The sequence below is a fragment of the Acromyrmex echinatior genome, chromosome 2 (assembly GCF_024713525.1).
Source record: "Acromyrmex echinatior isolate Ae372 chromosome 2, ASM2471352v2, whole genome shotgun sequence".
NCBI classification, from domain to species: Eukaryota; Metazoa; Arthropoda; class Insecta; order Hymenoptera; family Formicidae; genus Acromyrmex; species Acromyrmex echinatior.
In genome coordinates, this window is record NC_141853.1 from 11624978 (window position 1) to 11645088 (window position 20111).

At 34.1% G+C, this 20111-nt stretch overlaps 3 protein-coding genes across 5 annotated transcripts in view; 2 read left to right on the forward strand and 1 right to left on the reverse strand.

The window, feature by feature from the left end:
* Positions 1–147: 147 nt before the first annotated feature.
* Akt (AKT serine/threonine protein kinase) lies at positions 148–7022 on the forward strand. The gene is made up of 7 exons (XM_087402581.1): positions 148–731; positions 1401–1674; positions 1783–2020; positions 2214–2411; positions 2536–2806; positions 3513–3749; positions 3825–7022. The coding sequence occupies exons 1-7, from the start codon at positions 554–556 to the stop codon at positions 4163–4165; spliced, it is 1737 nt and encodes a 578-aa protein (XP_087258707.1). The 5' UTR covers positions 148–553; the 3' UTR covers positions 4166–7022.
* On the reverse strand, positions 6373–9127 carry LOC105146816 (acid phosphatase type 7). 2 transcript variants are annotated; one of them, XM_011057369.2, is made up of 8 exons: positions 8902–9127; positions 8674–8780; positions 8257–8451; positions 7845–8172; positions 7312–7494; positions 7028–7247; positions 6761–6955; positions 6373–6682 (listed from the first exon to the last, which is right to left on the reverse strand). In XM_011057369.2, the coding sequence occupies exons 2-8, from the start codon at positions 8771–8773 to the stop codon at positions 6587–6589; spliced, it is 1317 nt and encodes a 438-aa protein (XP_011055671.1). In that variant the 5' UTR covers positions 8774–8780; positions 8902–9127; the 3' UTR covers positions 6373–6586. The 2 variants fall into 2 exon arrangements, with proteins under 2 accessions (XP_011055671.1, XP_011055663.1); XM_011057361.2 differs by having other exon boundaries at positions 8674–8829.
* Positions 9128–12928: 3801 nt separating this feature from the next.
* LOC105146830 (protein PALS1) overlaps positions 12929–20111 on the forward strand; it is a 71006-nt gene continuing 63823 nt past the window's right edge. Inside the window, exons 1-3 of one of the 2 annotated variants that reach the window (XM_087402576.1) lie at positions 12929–15395; positions 17283–17392; positions 17642–17699. In XM_087402576.1, coding sequence (XP_087258702.1) covers positions 15326–15395; positions 17283–17392; positions 17642–17699 — 238 coding nt within the window. In that variant the 5' untranslated portion in view covers positions 12929–15325. The remainder of the gene's footprint in view (positions 15396–17282; positions 17393–17641; positions 17700–20111) is intronic. The other variant, XM_087402578.1, reaches the window with a different exon arrangement.

Consider the following 20111-nt stretch of genomic DNA (forward strand, 5'->3'; position numbering starts at 1 on the left):
CATATATCTAATGACAAAGTATCGCGGATACTTTTTAAATGACCCATATTTTCAGATCTAGAAGAATGGTCCTATCTCAGCAGACAATCATAAAACGGTTGTACAAACCTGTTGTGTTCTGATTGATGTGATTGGTTGGATCAAATAACTATTTAATAACTATTGAGTCTTTCTTTTCAGCTGTACTTCTCTTCAACTAAATTATTCTTCTCTTTTTTTTTCTTCAGTATGTAAAGAAAAAAAAAGTTAAACCGTGCAATTCAGCATTTGGACCTATTTACTTGGCAGTTTGTCCTCCCATGAAAACGTGACTTTAGACTTGGAGCGATCGTCGCGCCGCTTCTGACGTATCTCAGTTTCAGCGTGATCACGTCGACGGTCAGTGTGTATGTACATATGCATTACCTGCCGCACGCGTATCTATGATTACTCCAGTTTACATACGCGCACCACTCCCGCTACTGCGTGTTCGCGATTTTTGTGAGATTCCCGACGTAAGACGGAACTTGGAGCGTCGCCGGAATATCGACAAGTTCGTATCGACGAGCGAGTGATGGGGGACGCAGCGATGAACGTCGCAGCGTCCGGTGGCAGCGGCGGCGGCGGCGGCGGTGGTGGCGGTGGCGGTGGCGGCGGCAGCGGTGGCAGCGGCAGCGGCAGCGGCAGCGGCGTCAGCGGCAGCGGTAGCGGTAGTCAACGTATCGTTAAAGAGGGATGGCTCCAAAAACGCGGTACTGCCATAATATTTATGTTTTGCCTAATGTTTATCGAAGTCCAGAGCTTCCACTGCTCCGACTGTCGTGCACTCCTCTCTACGTAGTTACGCACAAGCGTATGTCACGCGCGGGCTGGGTGTTACGAACACGTGCCGCTGCCTGTCGTCGAATGCAATGCAAAAGAGAAAATAATGTCAAATTATTTCTTACGAAATTATTTACGAATTATCCGTTCCGTCTACTTGAACGTGGAACCTTGATGGGAGACCCACCTTGATGAAATCTTATTTTTATGTCTAAGCAAAGACGGAATATCGCTTTTATACTTTCGTAGAAATTAAAAATCTACCTTGTTTTCGTATTTTTTTTTTAAACAATCACAATTTTGTAGCCCAGTGGACAAAATATAAAAGCGACGAAGCGTCTTGGGGAAAATTAAATTAATATTGGATCCTCTAATAAAAAATCATGTTTAATATAATTTTTTTCTATTTTATTTCTATTTTCTTTTTTACTTTTTATTTTATTTATTAAATATTAAAAGGAAATTTTATAATGTCCTTATAAGAAGATTTGAGGAATAATTTAAACAGGAAAGTTCAAGCATTTAAAGATTTTTGAATTTGAATTCTCTCAATCAAGTATTCATGTATAAAGAATTAAAATGCATATAATTTCTTGTAGGAGAGCACATTAAAAATTGGAGGTCAAGATATTTTGTCTTGAGAGACGATGGTACACTGGTTGGATTCAAGGCGAAACCTGATCCACAGATGGCTACGCAAACATCTACCCAGCCATTAAATAATTTTACAGTGCGTGGGTGCCAAATAATGTCAGTGGACAGACCTAAACCCTATACATTTGTTATCAGAGGCCTCCAGTGGACAACTGTAATCGAAAGGACGTTTCATGTGGAAACGGAACAAGAAAGGGAAGACTGGGTAGCAGCGATCAGGTTTGATTTTAATAGCACTCCTGCAAGCTCTAAAATGTTGAATTCTTTGATGCTTCATTTTTCAATATTTTATCTAACTCATTTTATCTTCCTCATATTTTTTTGCAGATATGTAGCAGATAGGTTAGCAAATGAAGAAAATCAACAACAAGAACAACCACAAATGCAACAATCTTCTTCTTCGGAGGATGTTGATATGGAATCGTCAGTAGGTGCTAGGTCTGACTCTTGTAGTTCCTTAGGTGTTGTATCTTCTGATATAGACGGTGGTAGTATCGATGAATTATCAGCAAAATTCAGTGTTCAAGGAACTTCAAGTAGTAAAAGTACCGGCAAGAAGAAAGTGGTAAGTTTTTAAACTTTGTATTTTTAATTATTTAGTTAAATCATTTTTTCTGAGAAACGCATTACTCAGTTATAAGTTACGTCCTTGCATATATAAATATTATTTATTTTTATATATAATAGAAAGTATTAAATATATAAAAAATAAATACAAAGATTAATTTATTCATAATTTCTATTCATGTTTGCTTCAGACACTGGAAAATTTTGAATTTTTAAAAGTTTTGGGGAAAGGAACATTTGGAAAGGTAATTCTTTGTAGAGAAAAAGCGACAGGACATTTATACGCTATTAAAATTTTACGAAAGGAGGTTATTATTCGTAAAGATGAAGTGGCACATACACTTACTGAAAACAGAGTATTACGTACTACTAATCATCCTTTTTTAATCGTACGTAAAATATTGCTTAATGTATTAACATTATTATTAGATATTTTTTGCAATTTTATAATTTGTAGGATAAAAGCTGTCTGTATCGAATTATGATATTGTAAACATATTCGTAAATTTTCAGTCTTTGAAATACAGTTTTCAAACGGCGGACAGGTTGTGTTTTGTTATGGAATATGTTAACGGTGGCGAATTATTTTTCCATTTGAGTCGATCACGGGTATTTGGCGAAGATCGTACTCGATTTTATGGCGCAGAGATTATATCGGCCTTAGGTTACTTGCACTCGCAAGGCATTATATACCGTGATCTCAAACTGGAAAATCTCCTCTTGGATAAAGATGGGCATATTAAAATTGCTGACTTTGGTTTGTGCAAGGAGGATATTACGTATGGTTTGTATCACATTCGCAAATTGAAAGATAAATTAAAACTAGTTAAAAGAAAAAGCGCCAGAAATTTTACCTATAAAATTGAAAGATAAGTAAAAAAATGTTTTAATAAATTAATTATGAAATTTAATAACATGCCGGCTAACAACAAATATTTCAATCACGATCGGCATTATTCATATCAACAGCTAGATGTCTTGACATTGCGAAATATATTTTCATTTGCCATCGACCGACCATAGTATAAGTTTTTATTTTTTTGATAAATTCTAATGTATGTATTTTATGTTTGTTATTGTTTAGTTTAACTAACAAGATCCTTCTTAATTGATACCAACAATTATAGTTATTCAATGCGAAGTATATTTTCAATTTTCGATTGACTTTATGTTATGTTATGTTATGTTTGTTACGTTTAGACATACTTTTGGTTTGTTATGTTGTTTGTTAAACGTACTTTGTAAACATTGATAATGATCCGATCGTGATCGAAACGTTGTTATTAAATGTTATTATTAAATTTCATAATTAATTTATTAAAACATTTTTTTACTTATCTACCAATTTTATAGGTAAAATTTCTGGCTCGTAGCGTTTTTTTTTAATTTGTTTTTTAAATTATTGAGCCGTTATATTATTATATAATTTTAAATTAAAACTAATAAAGTGTTAAATAAAAATTTTGATGAGATTAATTATATAATCATAGGAAGAACAACAAAGACATTTTGCGGAACACCAGAGTATTTGGCACCAGAAGTACTTGAAGATAACGATTATGGACGAGCTGTGGATTGGTGGGGTGTAGGTGTAGTCATGTATGAAATGATGTGTGGTCGATTACCTTTTTATAACAAAGATCATGAAAAGCTATTTACGCTTATTTTATTGGAAGAAGTAAGATTTCCTAGGACGATTAGCAATGAAGCAAGAGAAATGCTTGGTGGTAAATACTACAAACTTCAATAATTACAAACATGTTTAAATGAAAAAAAAATTTATATTTGTGCTATTTTTATAGGTTTATTAATAAAGGATCCAAGTAAAAGATTAGGCGGTGGACCTAATGATGCAAAGGACATCATGAATCATGCATTTTTCTCATGTATCAATTGGACAGATCTTGTCCAGAAGAAGATTCCTCCACCCTTTAAGCCGCAAGTGACTTCAGATATTGACACTCGATATTTTGATAGTGAATTTACCGGCGAAAGTGTTGAACTTACACCCCCAGATCAGGGCTGTTTGGGTAGTGGAGGGGGTTTGAATTCTATAGCAGAAGAACAAGAACATTTTCCCCAATTTTCATACCAGGAAAGTCATTCAGCAGCAACTTCTTCCATTGTTTCTATTAATCACTGACAGTGTCAAGTGTTTTGCTTAATTAATGTAATGAGATGTCGTTCAATGCATGAAAACTTCGAGCAAAAAAATTTAATTACGATATGTATCTGATGATTGTCTGCAAAGCTTGAAATTTTCCCAATAGGCAGATCAATCAAATTATCTTTCTTTATGATGCTTTTTTTTAATGCATCTTAAGAGATTGTCACATATCTCCAATGGCAAAATAATTAGATTTATGCGTATAAGTGTGCGCGCGCATATTACACCTATACACATAATTATTCATTAAAATTGTATATGGAAAAATGTATACTATAAGATTAGAATGAGATAGTACGAATAATATTTGCATATAGACTCGAAGGAATATGACAGGGATTAAATTACGTTCTTAATTGAATCAAGTTAACTAAAATTCCTTGAGACATGTATTGTGAATATTGAATAATTTTCTTGTCATCAAGGAACGTGCGATAATCGTAAGTATAATTTTTCATTTAACAAAAGCTGCACTTGACACTTTCCAACTTCATTATCACCGTTTATTATCTTATTTATGGAAGGGCAGTTCCTGATCTTTTTTTTAATTCAATAGATGACTGTTATGGCAGATGCCAAAAAATAGAAAATTGCAACTGGTAAAGAGCTAACGAAAAAGAAAATAGTTTGTCTACTGTGAAAGTTAAATGTGTAGTATATCAGCTTTAATTGAATTATTGTATAAATTGGAGATCACTTTTTTAGAGTTATGAAAATTGTCATTATTATGACTGATATAATTGGAGATGTGCGAGTATTCGGAAAATTCTGGGCTGTATAGAATTCGGAAACTTATTCGAAATAAATGTTTGACTATTTTTGGAATTGTTTGGAAAAGGAAGTTGTTCAAAAGAAACTCGTGGCTTAAATATTTTCTAGGTATTTATTTCCTAACCATCAAAATACGTTAATTTAATAATAAATGCATATGTATAAAAAAATATTAGAAATCAAATTCTTTATACTATTGTAATTGGATACTTTTTATTATTGAATCATAAGCTTAAAGTTTAACCAAGATATTCAATTTCATAATTATCCAATACAGCTTAAAATCTAAAAGATAATAACTTTAAGATTTTATCGTATCATAAATTTTCCATTTTCTTGATAATGGAAAAATTTTTGGACCACCAAAATTAATTAACATTCATTTTATTTATATACACTGTTAAAAAAAAACAAAAATTTGCTTCTGTTATATGTAATGGAAGCAAAATTAATATATAATGTTATAAAATTGAATTTATGTAACCTAAAAGTACATTAAATTTTATAACATTTTTAACAGTGTATATAAATACTATATATTTGAAAGTAATAGTTTTTTAAATGCATATGTAAATCAATTTTTTACTGCCTGCAAATCTACATTCTTTTAGATAATCTAAAAATATTTTAAATGTAAAAATAATTTTCGATGAAGATAATGATATATATGTATAATGAAATAAATTATTCATTATTCATATCATATAAAAGTGAAACCAGACTCTAATGACATCAACATAGGTTTGTGCATAATTGTGATTAAAGTGCCTAATAAACGATTACTCCCTAGTGCGAATAATATAATCATATTTGAATGCAAATATGAAAATATAGAATAATCATCAGTTACTATTTTATTTTACTTATTGGGACTAAATACTTAATCTAATATATCATTTAGATGAATTCACATGTTTCAAGAACTCACTGATGAAACTTATAAACGTAAAAGCTTACAGTAATAACAAATCATAGGTTTGAATATATAGTAGCCACAATTAGAGTGATTGGAACAATTTGAAAATAACAGCTCGAATGAGTTCTATCCGAAATATAGTCATATAATACGTGATATGTGGAACTTCGAAATACTCACACGTGTCTAATTATAATGAATTTTAAATTGGAAAAAATGTTTTCCTAAGAAACAGTCAAGGCTATTCGTTATATCTTTATGTATCATTAAATAGTGATTAATTATGAGAGTTAGATGGAAATATGAAATCTTATACACTAATACTATGTATATATACATATATACATATACATATACATTTGTATGTATATGTGTGTATATATTATTAAAACTATTATATATACTTATAATAATTATATATATGCATATATTTATATTTTAACAATTAAAGGATTATATTATACGTTTTTGCATTTACTAATTTTTTACTCGCTCATACGTAAATATAACGTATTTTATTGTTTATGTATACATTTCGACCATAGTATGACCGCTAAAATGTGTAAATTCGAATTACAATTATACGTATAATACACAGTCGAAAGTAAAAGAAATTTCTTATTTACTGTAAACGTATAATTCGATAAATGTCTCTTTTTAACGTCGCTATTTTGGTTTGTAATATGGCGCTAATTAAAATTATTGTTACATTAATTTATAGGAAAAGCTTCTACATACTGTGGTAAAGGTTTCTCTTTCACGAGCCAAACTCTGTCTAAAACAGCACCATCCTTCTCATCGGAGACCTATTATTAAGTAGAAATAGTTTATAATTTGACAAAAAAATCACGTTTGCAGAATTTGTTATGATATTTATGTCATACCTGTTCTAGATATAAATGAGTTTTGTTGAATGCCTTCATTCTTGTATATCCATAATCTGAACTACGAAATGCGGACCATGCCGGTGGATTTGAAATAAATTTCTCTCGACCTTCTTTACAACCAGCTGATCCAGTAACTATATGTACAGGCGCTTTGTAATTTGTATATGGTTCTTCATAACTACCATTGTATACCTACGAGAATAATTTTCAACTTATTAGCAAGTAAATATTTTTCCTAAAATAAACTTAATAAACAACATTTACTCGAAAGTTATAAATAGGCCACAGCCTTTCGTAACTATGTTCGTGCGCCCAGATTTCTAAATCTACTTTATGTTTGAAAAACAGATCTTCCAATCCAAACCAATTTAAAAATGGCAATCCAACTCTAATTAGATTTTGATGGTTAGTACAATCGTCTGCATTTTTATTACTGCAATACATTGGTCTATGTCCAAATGTTACTATCCATGGACGTTGAGCTCTGTAATTATAATTCTGTGTCAATCATCATTATATTGTGTGTTATGATTTAATTGACAACGTACCTTGCTTCAGGTTTATTAGCTTCTCGTAAGTCTTTATCCAACCATTCATATTGTTTAACCATTTGTTTTATACCATAATTCATAAAATAATAAGCTTCAGTTTCTATAGCTACAAAATGTACAGGACCTACATTAAAGCTATACCACAAGCCTTCTGAATCACCTGGCATAGTAAATCGAGCTCTGGAAGATTATTAAAAAGATGAGATTAAATCATTTCATCAATATATGAAATTGATAGCAAATTGCAAATGATCGAGCAAGTACTTGGGCTATTTTACAATTCACTACTAATGCTGAAAATTTATGACGTATGTAATATAAATTTTCAGCGCAATGAATTTTAGAATACAACTTTAAATAGGGAAGAAACAAACGTAAAACAGATGTAAAAACACACATAAACAAATACATGACGATTGAGATTGTTTTTATACTTATTAAAGCATTCCATCTTATGGCCCGTTAGAGTACGTACGATATTCAGTTTATCTATTACGTTCGTCCCGTGTTACTTTTGTGATCTTTCCTACCTATAATTGCTAAAATTATATTTTTCTTCGTGATTGCCAGGTACAGTCATGTATGGTATATAAGCAGCAACGGATTCAATTTGCCGCATAAATTCATCTCCTACACGTGCGTCTTCTGTATCCATGTCATAAGCAAAATCACCAACATGAATGGCAATGTCATATAAACCACGCTCTGTCTCTTCTTGCAATCGTGACAAACTCTGTGCATTTTCATTACCCATATCACCAAAGATAACTATTTGTGGTGACCAATCTACAGAATCCTCAGGTGCAGTTCTCATATAAAATACATTTGACCATCCATAATGACTACCACAATGATATACTGACAATAAATAGTCAAACATTCATTATTAGTGCAATAACAATTGAGAATAATTAGTAGCAAACAATAAAATGCATGTCTTACTATATTTGCTGTTGGGAGTTAAATTTTTTAGCCACACTCGGTGGATATATTGTTTTTGTTTCTTTTCACCACCATCAACGAAGAGAGTAGAATTTCCTTCAGCTCGCAGAATAAAGCCACCTATACCATACTCCACTATCGATTCTTTCGTATCATTTTTTGTGCTCCAAGTGACAACAATGTTGTGAATATTATCTGAAAGGATATTGAGAGCATATTAATATACTAATTATTTCTTTTAATAAGCAAATATAAAGATGTTTATATAGAAACACTTAAATATCATTTCTTAATGTTATATTTTTTAAAGCATGATTTAAAAAATATTACATTATATATCTGGAGACACGATAGCTATCATGCCCAGTGTCATGGCGTGAGATATATATTCACATATTAATATCATAAAACACTCACCACCATAGGAAAGATGCACAGCTTCTGGCTGATAATGTATCACAGTAGCAGATGTAGTAAATAAAAAAGATAAGACTACGAACGCAATATTCCAAAGCATCTTGCTTCTATACATTTGAAACAGCATCAAATGATATGTTAGATTAATTGATGACGCTGCAGAAACCAGCAGAAACAAAGGAATTAATTTAAATTGAACAATTGCATGCGTTGCTGAATATATCATACCTGCTGATTCAACGTGTTCTATTCTATCTGTGTCACAAAGAAATAACAAATTAAAACAACTGAGATTTATGTATAAAAAATAATATATAATTGTATGTATCGTCAAACGCGTAGCATTATCAAGTGTATCATCGTAACCCACTAGTTCCACTTTGTTTGCGTCGATTTAGCTTTCGATCTGTCAATTGTCTACGATACTATCTATATGACTCAGCTGTCAGGCTTGTAGAACAAGATTAACCAATGACGAGCGCTCACGCCAATTGCGTGCAACGATTGGCTGTAGATGCTGGGTAGGTAATGTTGGCGGGAGATACTTGTATTCAACTTCATATCATTAGTATGTAACTCTGTTCATTGTAAAGATATCTTTGGTTCGTTGTAATTACACTATATTAAATTTTTTGTATATTTACAGTGAGATATAAATATATACAATTACACATTGAAGAGAAAAGAAGAAAAAAATGTAAAGTTCAACTATGAAGAATATCTCTCTTGCTTTCTGAAAAAATTCTACGCTCTTTATGTTAATTGCGGTGAGTTAACCTCTTCAGAGATGATTAATATTTATATACATATATACATACAATACAATTTGATTTGTTTCAAAAGTATCAACGACAGAAGAAAATTAGAAAGGCATAGAAGAATATTTTTATAATTTTTATTTTTTTTTTACTTTTAGAGATTTAAATTAAAATTTAAAATATAACTAAAAACAAATTATGTTACATTTTTTAATTTTGAAAATATATGTTTCTGAAAAGATTAATAATTACTCGTTTTTTTTTCTATACATTTTATATAAAAAAATGTTTGATGATGAATTGGCATAAAACATAATTTTTTTAATTTAAGTTTAAATGTTTCTTTATTTTAAAAAATTTCTAAATTATATTGTCTTTCTTCTGCATATATTATATTACAAAGTAGCGTATATTGTCAAACATATATATGCATATATCATATCGAATGAACGCATCACTCATATAACCTGTGATGTTTATAAAATTTATAATGTTATATGCTATGTTTTTTATATATTGAATTATTATTTTTATTGTTGTTTATTTCACAATAAGCTTCATTGAATACATTTATCTTATTTAGCAACCTCTTGTTAAGATTATCGACTCTTTGCATATATCTTCGATAATGTAAGAGCTTCTAAATTTTAAATATATAAATTTTATGATTTACATGATTTTTAAAGTTTGTAATATAAACTTTGCATAACATGCGTGCAAATTATAATTGAGAAATATCTAATTTACTAAAATTTAATCCTTCTGAATAGAAAAACGCTCGCTACATTTCTTTGTCATAAGCTAACTGTGTACATATAAGAAAATAAATGTATATTGTAAAAAAACCATGACGTAAACTGCGTTGTAAGTTAGATTCACAGTTATCATTCCAAGAGTTTAACACATATATTGGCGTAAAATTATCACCTAATTGGGAATTAAACCAGATATATGAGAGTAAGAAATTTATTCAATTTCTAAAATAGTTCTCGCCTCAGTGGTAAGATTTGTTTAACTAGATCTCGAACTCAAGCTTGTCTCGTGATTGCCTGAGGGTTACTATTAATCCGTACTTGAAGTTAAACGTTGCTCTCAATCGCAGACAATAGAGCAACGTTGATTCCGCGCGGTAATACCGCGATAATGCAATTGCATAAGACGGAAGCTAGAGAAAGTCACAGAGAAAGAGAGAGGGAGGGAAAGAGGAAAGCGGAAGGCAAAGGAAGAAGGGGAGAGAGATAGAAAGAGAGAGAGAGAGAGACCAGAAAAGCAGTTACCGAACTAACATCCCCTATATTGATCTTACAGTTGTGTAGTTCTCTTTATCTCGTCTTCGGTTTACACGCGTTTTCTGTGTATGTGCAAACGTCGCAGGAACATAGAAAAATCTCACGATTTCTTGAAAATAAATAAGCGTCAAATTACAAATTATATCCAAATTCTTTACAAATTCTTAGGTTTTATTTGTATACATTTATATACAAACAATTCTGGAATTTATAATCAAGATTATGCAACTTTTTCTAATTTTAATACGTAATAAAGTATCTTTTATGTATTTTATAATGAACAATAACTTCTTAAAGGCACTTTATAGTTAGGATATCTACTATACCTTAATATGTAATTTGAATTTTCTTGCGCCAATCTTCGAATTTGTCTTTAATAAATGAAGATTCAAGTTTTCAAAAGAGAATTAAAGTTAGGATTATAGCTATATAGACCCTCTCTAGTTTTGATTTCTTTATTAAATTATTTCTAAGTATGAAATGAAGTTATTGTTTAAAATTTAAGAAGTTATTGTTTAACATACTATATAAATAGCACTTTATACATATGAAAATCTGAAAAAATTACATCACTTTGAGATTTTCTCTGCAACATGCACATGTATCCATTTATCTTTGAATATGATATATTTTTAATGCATATGTATGGACTTGGAACACAGTTCAGATTACCAAGACATCGGATTATCGGATATATGCGATACTCATAAAAACTTTTTCGCAATTCTATGAATACCGATACCAAAGAAAGCTATCGTGAATATTTCAAGAATTTACAACAAGAATTATTAAATCTTTTTATAATAAAAGTAGAAGGTTATTTTCATAATAGTTTTTTTTCAGGTTTATTTTCATAATAGTAAGAAGAAGAATAGTATAAAATAAAGTGTCAGTGATAGTAAAATATATCTCACATTATAAGAGATATTTTTCTTAAGGCTGGTATAGATTGATTTGTTTGATAACGGAATCTATAATATCACTGAAATGAAAGCTTTTAGAAAAATATATTTTCTTACCGCCGCGATTTCTTATAGTTATAGTTGGAGGAGCGCAAACGTAATATAAGTTTTCTATTCTACTTTCACGACGTAGCGAGGCGGCCCTCTGAGCATAGAACCCCCTTGTGTAAATATCTGAGAGATCCAATATTGTGTTCGGAGAGGATGATCTTATATTCGTGAATTTAATATAGGATATTTGAAATTCTAGTTATATATCGTAATAAAGACTTGGTTAGAATTCTGCACTTATCTCGCATCAACCTTTTATCGAGTAATAAATAAAAAAATCATGTTTATGAAAAGAGATGCAGGAGTAACAGAAATTTAATATCCTGACATTTTGAATATATTTAACGTAATGAAAAACAGGTTGCTGCGAGTATCGCATCGTTGTTTTTATCTGATTTTCAAATCTTTGATAAAAGTCGGAAGCTGTGAATTTTAATTAATTAATTTAATTCCAAATTAATTTAATTTATTTTTGCATAACGAATTATGTTGTATATTTGAGCTGTCTAACATAACATTTTGACATTTATCAATAAATATATAATAAAAGAATGACATATAAATTGGATTTTCGAGTTTTAATATATTTTCCGTAATGTATTTCCGTAAACATCTTGATGAAAGTAACAATGAATCATAGAACGGAAAATAGATTTCACTTTATATGAAATTCAAAATCCAGTATGACATAATTATTTTTCATCTATTCCGTTGAAAAAAAAAATTAATTGGGTAAGGATCATCAGAATGTGTAGTCAACACGACAGTCAAGAACAGTCGATAAAGTGCGTTTAGTTCGCTCGTAATTTTCGTCGTACGATAGATATCGCCAGCGGCAGCTTCAGACGTAACAGCGGTAACAGCATCCTCGATAGCACTGCTCTCAAAATGCGTCTTTCCATCTTCGCGAGTCTTCGCGAGGAAATCTTATTAATAATCACAAGAGAGAAATAGAGCGTGTAAATCATGCCAGTTGAAAGTCGCGAGATACCGAGAAATTCCCAAAGCTAATTTGCGATTGTCGCGACAGTGAGAAGCGCACCCTTCTCGACGCGCCCCGAACATCCCCTACAGCCGGCAGCGCAAATATACGGCGTGAAGATTGCAGCTTACGAGGGCTCGTACGAGGAAAGTTGAAGACCGGGGATTGCCGCCAACAGGACGACGCCGGCGCGGACTGCCGCCGCTGACGCCGCTCCGTGGCGAGGGTTGGAGGCGGCTCCGTGAAGGGTTGGAGTGGAGGGTTGCTCCAGAGGCGAGAGAGAGCGGTGTCGGCAGGGCTGCCGCCGCCGTCGGTCAACGCGCACGTATCACGGGGTTCACACCCATTTCGCGCTGCGGACATCTCGCATTGTCCTCCAGGGTCGGCCTCGACGTCGTCCGCGAGGCGGATCACCATCACCACCACCATCCCCACCGCTCGCATTCTCTCAAGTTAATCGGACTCGCGATTCGGCTGAGGGTTCGAGTCGTTATGCCGCTCCCGAGGTGCATACACACTCTGCGCGGCTCCGATTAGGGTGGTGGTTTGCGCGCGTGACGGAGGAGGGTGAGAAATAGAGCACGGCACAGTTGCCTGTGTCTTAACCTGGAGACCCGTGACAGGGGGAAGAGAAAGAGAGAGAGAGAGAGAGAAAGAGAGAAAGAGGGAGAGAGGGAGAGGGAGAGTGCGTAAGTGCGTAAGTGCAGCGTTTTGTGTGGGAGTCGTCCGAGAAGAATCGTAAGATTCGAATCGCAGACTCTCCATTCGGAGAAGAGATTTCTCTCGACGGAGACCTCGACGTTAATCCTCAGCGAGAAGGGACGGGACGCGAAGGGTGTCGCCGACAGACAGCTGAGGAAATATTAAAACGCGGACGAGGAGTGCCGAAAGTCACGGGACACATCGATGGCGCGATGATGTCGAATGCGAGATCCTCGCGAGAGCTCGTTGCATTAGATTCGATCCTTGCCTTCGTGCGTCGCCTGAAGCGACACGAGGGATGTACTGTCACTCCCACGAGAGTGATTTAAGCGTGATTAAGTGATCCGTTGGGAGAATTATACGTGGAAGAATTATATATCAGAAGAAACATAGGACAGACCAATTTTGAGATTTCGCGATCGCGGATCGATCTGATTCAAGTAAACGCGCGCACAGCGAGCGCGTAAACATCGATAAGACACACGCCGCGAGAGAGAGAGAGAGAGAGAGAGAGAGAGAGAGAGAGAGAGAGAGAGAGAGAGAGAAAGAGAGAGAGAGAAAGGAGGGGTAGTAATTGCATAAGGAAGTGAGAAATACGCGCAATGATCACGATCGTCGCCGGGGAATCCCGCGGCAAGTCCAAGTCATGCATCCCTACTTGCCAGATGCTCCGTAACGATCGTCGTCGACGTGCGATTGTACGAAGGGTGGTAGCGCGGACAGCAAGATCGGAAGAGCAAAAGCAGCAAGAGTAGCAGCAGTAGCAGCAGCAGCAACAGCAGCAGCAGCAACAGTAACAACAGAAACGACGGCAGTAGCAGCTGGTCAGAGTTAATACGCGTTTCCGGCACCGTGCATCGCCGCGCGAGGGTTGATGCGGTGGATGCGGAACGACGGGACGATGGCCGGTGGTGCGTGCACGGAAGCGGCACATGAAACGTCAGTCGAATCGACGGTGATCAATAATAAGACGCTCCGGCTCGTCGAGGGATTGTGAACCGGCGATCGCTCTTCCTCACGTCGTGACTCGCGAGGCACGTCGCCGTAAGGATGTAGGGGGGCCTGCAATAACGGGCCCCGTAGAGGCGCCGCTTCGTTTCCTCTCCGCTTCCCTCACGGACAATCGCGAAAACGATTTGAATGACGAGGAAGCTAAAGCGCACGATTTAAAAAGGGAAAAAGAGAAAGGCGATAAAAGGAATATAATACGTAATAATAAAATCGCGACACACGCCAGCGGAGTGTTAAACTTAAAGATAATTATGTGTTCCTTAGTCCATCTTTTAGGTGGCTCCGAGTTATCGAGCGTATATCGTAGTTCTCGTCGTAGTAGCAATTTTCTTATACCCATCCCCGAGTGGAGCATAGATGCCTTAGTGTCCGTTTAGCGAAGAGAGAAAAAGAGAGAGAGAGAGAGAGAGAGAGAGAGAGAAAAGGAAGGAATATTGGACTTCCGATCGATCGACGATCTCGAAATACGATCGTAAATACAGCGAGCATGTCGGAAGACGAGATTAAATTCACGTCACGATATATGATAAAGAAAAGTCACTCCGAAACGGAAAACTAGAGGAAGAACGAACCGGAGGAAAAAAAGAAAGAGAGAAAAGAGAGAGAGAGGGAGAAAGAAGTGCGTTCCGTGTCGTATGAAAAATATAATCGTTGTTAACCGGCCGCGAAGTAGGTCACAAGGTCGATACTAAAATGAAGTGAAGATGCAAGAGGAAACCGGGAAAATGGCATGTGCTAACGACGTTAATAACGGCGGACCGATTTTTCGGGGCGGACCCGGCGTAGTGTGAAGTAATTAGTGCACGTTGCGCGCGGGCGTCGCATTCGCGTGGAGTGTCGCGCGAGGTAATCTAATAGCGGACTACCCCTATGTACGGTGGATAATTACTAGCGAAAATGGTCGATGCATACCTAGGAGGATACGTTATTTTACTGACGAGTGACAACGGGAGGGTCAAGCTCTACGGTACGTAACGATTACGTTAGCAACAACGTATGACGCCAGATTATTCGACAGGACGTCAAAACACGTTTCGCGCGACATCCCGAATAAAACATTCCCAATCCAAGGAGAACAGTCAAAATAATAGGTTCATTCAGTGATACAAGTTGACAGAGAGTGTCGTTCTATCTTCACTACGTAACTGACTAAACGCAAAGAAAGATAGAACGTGTCGAGTTATGTCACTAAATGGAAAGCATCTGATGCCATATTGGTCTAATCATCAATAAATGATATAAATTCGTTCAATATAATATCAAATTGACATTTTGATTTTCTTGTTCCCCTTGAACAAGCAGAATACAAGTTATCATGATATTGGATGCGTTCAGCAGAAAAAAACAGTTTTGCAACTGTTGTTTGCAAAATTCTTGAATATAACTGGTTTATACATTTGGATTCAGTGCGGAACTAATGGCAAGATTAATCATGTTGAATAATTTTACAACATTTTGCAAAGCTGCTTTTTCTACTGAACGCGGCCATTAAAATAATGAATACCTACTAAAGGTATTCACTTTTCAATCGGTTATAATTTATTTTGAGCCATTTTAACGTTATTGTAATCTGTTGTTCTACTTGGATCATTAACGCTCGGAATGTAAACTATGAGAAAATAGAATACATTCTGTAAATTCAATTTTCGAAAACACTCACGTGTTTTTGTTTTGCAAGTCACGCATGCCTAACGTTATCTTTATATAGATACACGGCCCGGTCTTCAGAAGTCTACTTGATACAGAGACCCTGCCGTATTTTCTTTTTACGGAATTTCTCTCTATAGTACTTTCAAGTTTTATTGTTAGATTTTCTTTTTTTATGACATTTACATTGGCTTGCTGAATATTTGTCGAATGAATCGACATCGAGCGTTTCTCTTTAGGTATATATGGTTATCCTCGATCGCTCGGGAATATGCGCAGGAATCTAAATGAGAAGTGATAATTTTCTCGTTAGCGATCATCATGCGCACAGCTTACACGTCATGCACACGTCGCACGCTTTCGGAAGCGGGAAATGTGCGACGGACGGATTTCCGATTTACGCGACATGTACGTTACAGTAATGCACGACGATTCATATAGAGGACGTGTTTCGCGACGTGTTATTTATAGGCTGACCTTTATGTTTACTTATCGTAACGCGCGCTTTATCGCCCTGAAGAAGGTACTTGTTCATTTTATGTTTCACTCCTTTTTTTTCCTTGATTTCTGTTGGATATTTTTCTTAGAAGTTTTAAATCCTTTTTTTCTTCTTAAACAATCTTTATAAAAATGATATATTTAACGTTGGTGATATTTGAATATATAACTTTTACGCGCGTTTTATTATTTTTTACGTATTTTACGTATTTAAATCATCCACAGTATGTTAATTCTTCGTTACTATCGATGTTCGAATTACAGGGGATAGATAAATCGGCTGCATCAATATTCTTTTTTTCCGTTTATCTCAACAAAAAGGTTTTTCGCATCATTTTGTATTTTGTACGCCATAGGAAAGAATGCAGTCGGTTGCTTTTACAATTCGTTTGCGCGCAGTGTCCTTTAAATGGCCATGCTCATTAGCAGGTACGTTCCGTTTACGAAGCAGATTATACGTTACATTCACAGGCGTTTAAACAGGGATTTTTGCAAGCTTCGATGTCTCGTTTCAATACGGATTATTGAATGCGATGTCGCGTTCGAAGGCACGTTACAGAATCCATTTAACACGAAATGCGATTAATATTCACAATATATATCAGAGTCATTTATTAAAATTTATTAAAATTGTTTTCTCTCTAACGTTAAGCATTATTACAATTAATCAATTTTATAAATTATAGTAAGATTATATTCGCTTATGCAGGATCGCCGGCGGATAATGGCACTCTGGAAGTGAGCGATGAAATTTTAGAAGTGAACGGTCGCACCTTGGAAAATGCAACTCATACCGAAGTCATTCAATACATACATGAGGTAATTACATTAATATATCTCTGTCATTATATTTTTAGTATTTTTAGAGTCGCACGTTATATTTTATATTATTTTGATTTGTCATAATATTTCTTCTTATAAACTCTCATTATTCTTTTGAAATAAGACATAATAAAAAGATGTTATAAAAGAGAGATAGAAAATTTGTAATCGCATGTATGTATACATATTTTATTTTTATATTTTCTTAATACATAATACAAATAATTGTGATTTCTTTGATTCAAGTGCATCGACTCTCGAACAATATGTCTGCGTCTTCGGAGAAGCGGAAACAGGAACGTGGGTGAGTCGATTCTCTCTTATCTTTTACAGATAAGATTTTTATTATATCTCTCTTATCTACATTTTTAAATGTATTATATATTTCTGGGCATTCAAAGTTAAAAAAAAGAAACGGAAATAAGTGAAGCGTCAAAGAGATTATATAGACAATTTTTATTAAATTTTCAACTACAAAAGCAAGTGTATAACAAGTGTAAAAATATGGAGGATTAAACGAAAGAAAATGGGAGAAAGTAAAAGACAGGGGGAACTAAAACAAACGCAGCTATACTTACTTTTCATGTAAATTCACCTTTTTCCTCGTTATTTCAAATGCCGGCGACCTGGTATTCTTTGAACAGATGTTTTTAAAGCAAATGAGACATTTCATTATCAACCGGATGGCATTGCCGCTCTATTACAACCGTGCTTGGGCAAGCGCTCGTACGAATTTGAATACAGTTCAAATAGACGGGTCACAGTCGATTTCGTGTCCCGTATTGTGTTCCCGCTCTCTCGTTCAATAAACGCGCAACATTTTAAACATTCCTTAGAACGTCACGCGCGACGACAGACTTTGACGGGGGACAAAAATAAGAATTCGATCGCAGAGTCTGCGACGCAATTGATGCTGACACGTTCCTGTCGGACACAATTTTCCAACGAACGGTGCTGGGAATGATAGTCCAGAGAATATTTGAAAAATTCCGGAAAAATCTTTTCAAGCGCGAATGCCGCATTCCTTTCTGTCAAAAGTAGCGGAGTCACATGTCAGGGAAGTTCCGCGTGAGAGAACTATGAATACATACACAGATTTGCACGCTAGTACGCTTTGAAACTGTTATAATTATTTCCCTCTTCCCTCCCCCTCCCCCCTCCTCTCCGTTGTCGACTCGTGTGTAGCAAAGACGATAACCTGTCGTGCACAATGATAATATAGTGATTCATTCATATGAATAGCGCCGCTATATTACGCACGCTGATAACAGGCTTATTTCAATCGATTTCAATATTGCATCCGTGAAGTCAACGCGAATTGCAAGCCCTTTAATTCATTTAATCACTTGAATCGTGCCTCTGTATCATTATTTTTGCCGAGTATCAGTACCTGTAATGTATTTCTATATTCTGATAATTCCAATAATCATCCCATTAATCTGTTTCATTTTATTCTACGAACAGCATTACGTTTGCTCAAATCCCGCCGTGGCGCATAACGCAGCCATTTAATTCTCAAGTGGTGTTTACGAATTTATTGGACCAAATTTGGGCGCATTTCTTAGGCAATTATGCGATTAACATTTTGATGTGAATTTCTATTGATGTAGATTAATTTTAATCTTGGTTTAACTTACTTTTTATCATTGTTTAATTTTAATTCTTCTAAGAATTAAAAGAAAGATAAAGAGAGAGTAAGTTGAACCTGGAGAAATTATGAAAATTTTATAGATTCTCCTATTATTACATCTAAATATTCATGTAAAATTTAGATACATTTTCTTTATTGGTTTAAAAGTTATTTGATATTTTTATTTGCTTTGATTATTATATAAAACAATGTTTTACAGTACACTGAAAAATTTCTGAAAATATAGACAAATCAGAATTTTCTGATTAAATCTATTATATTTCTAATTGAAATAAATGTCCAATTATGAGGACTAGAAATCTGATTAATATGATCAGAATTTTACTGATTCGATTATTTTCAATCAGTTCTCAGTATATTTATTTGCAAATTTAATGAAGAAGTAGCATTATCAATTAAATTAAATTTTTTATATGTTAATGAAACTAATAAAAATTCACGCAACAGTTCATTTGAATCCATTTGCTCGGTTTAAAAGTTATTTACTTAAAACTGCAACAGAAATATGATAATTGCTCTGCATAAGCAATTAAAAATAATTTGTTGTTTTATTTTTCACAGTTGGTTTCAGGTTACAGCATTCACACTGAGAAAAAAAGTCAAAATATTCCAAAACAAATATAACTTGTGACATTTTTTTAATGTTTATTAATTATAAAAATATTTGATTGTGACGACAGAATATACGTTCTCGTGAAATATACCTAATTTTTCTTATTAATTGTTAAAAAACTGAAACAGTACTAAAACTTTATTTCTGTGTTTTTAAATAAAATTTATTTTAACGAAATAAATATTACATCATCCTACAGATTAATGTTTTAAGTATCTTTTTCTGTACAGTGTATGATAAAATTTTTTGACTGATTTTAATTGAAATTAGCTTTTTTGATTGATATTTTTAGCTGATATTGTACAGCTGCCAAAACACCCTTAATCTACAATGATAGAACATTAAGATACAATTTTATGCTAACACTTGATGCATTATTAATATCAAAATAAACCCTATCGTTAAAATCGACAAGCGTCAAGCGTCAATTTTGATCGCGATTCGTTTTGACG

Bases quoted from the DNA above. Each gene is read 5' to 3' on its own strand.
- Akt (XM_087402581.1), top strand. From the start codon at position 554: ATGGGGGACGCAGCGATGAACGTCGCAGCGTCCGGTGGCAGCGGCGGC. The intron at 2,021-2,213 runs GTAAGTTTTTAA...TGTTTGCTTCAG, and splicing joins GTACCGGCAAGAAGAAAGTG to ACACTGGAAAATTTTGAATT. The intron at 2,807-3,512 runs GTTTGTATCACA...ATATAATCATAG, and splicing joins CAAGGAGGATATTACGTATG to GAAGAACAACAAAGACATTT.
- LOC105146816 (XM_011057361.2), bottom strand. From the start codon at position 8,800: ATGCTGTTTCAAATGTATAGAAGCAAGATGCTTTGGAATATTGCGTTC. The intron at 7,248-7,311 runs GTACGTTGTCAA...TTATAATTACAG, and splicing joins GCTAATAAACCTGAAGCAAG to AGCTCAACGTCCATGGATAG. The intron at 6,956-7,027 runs GTAAATGTTGTT...TTATTCTCGTAG, and splicing joins GGCCTATTTATAACTTTCGA to GTATACAATGGTAGTTATGA.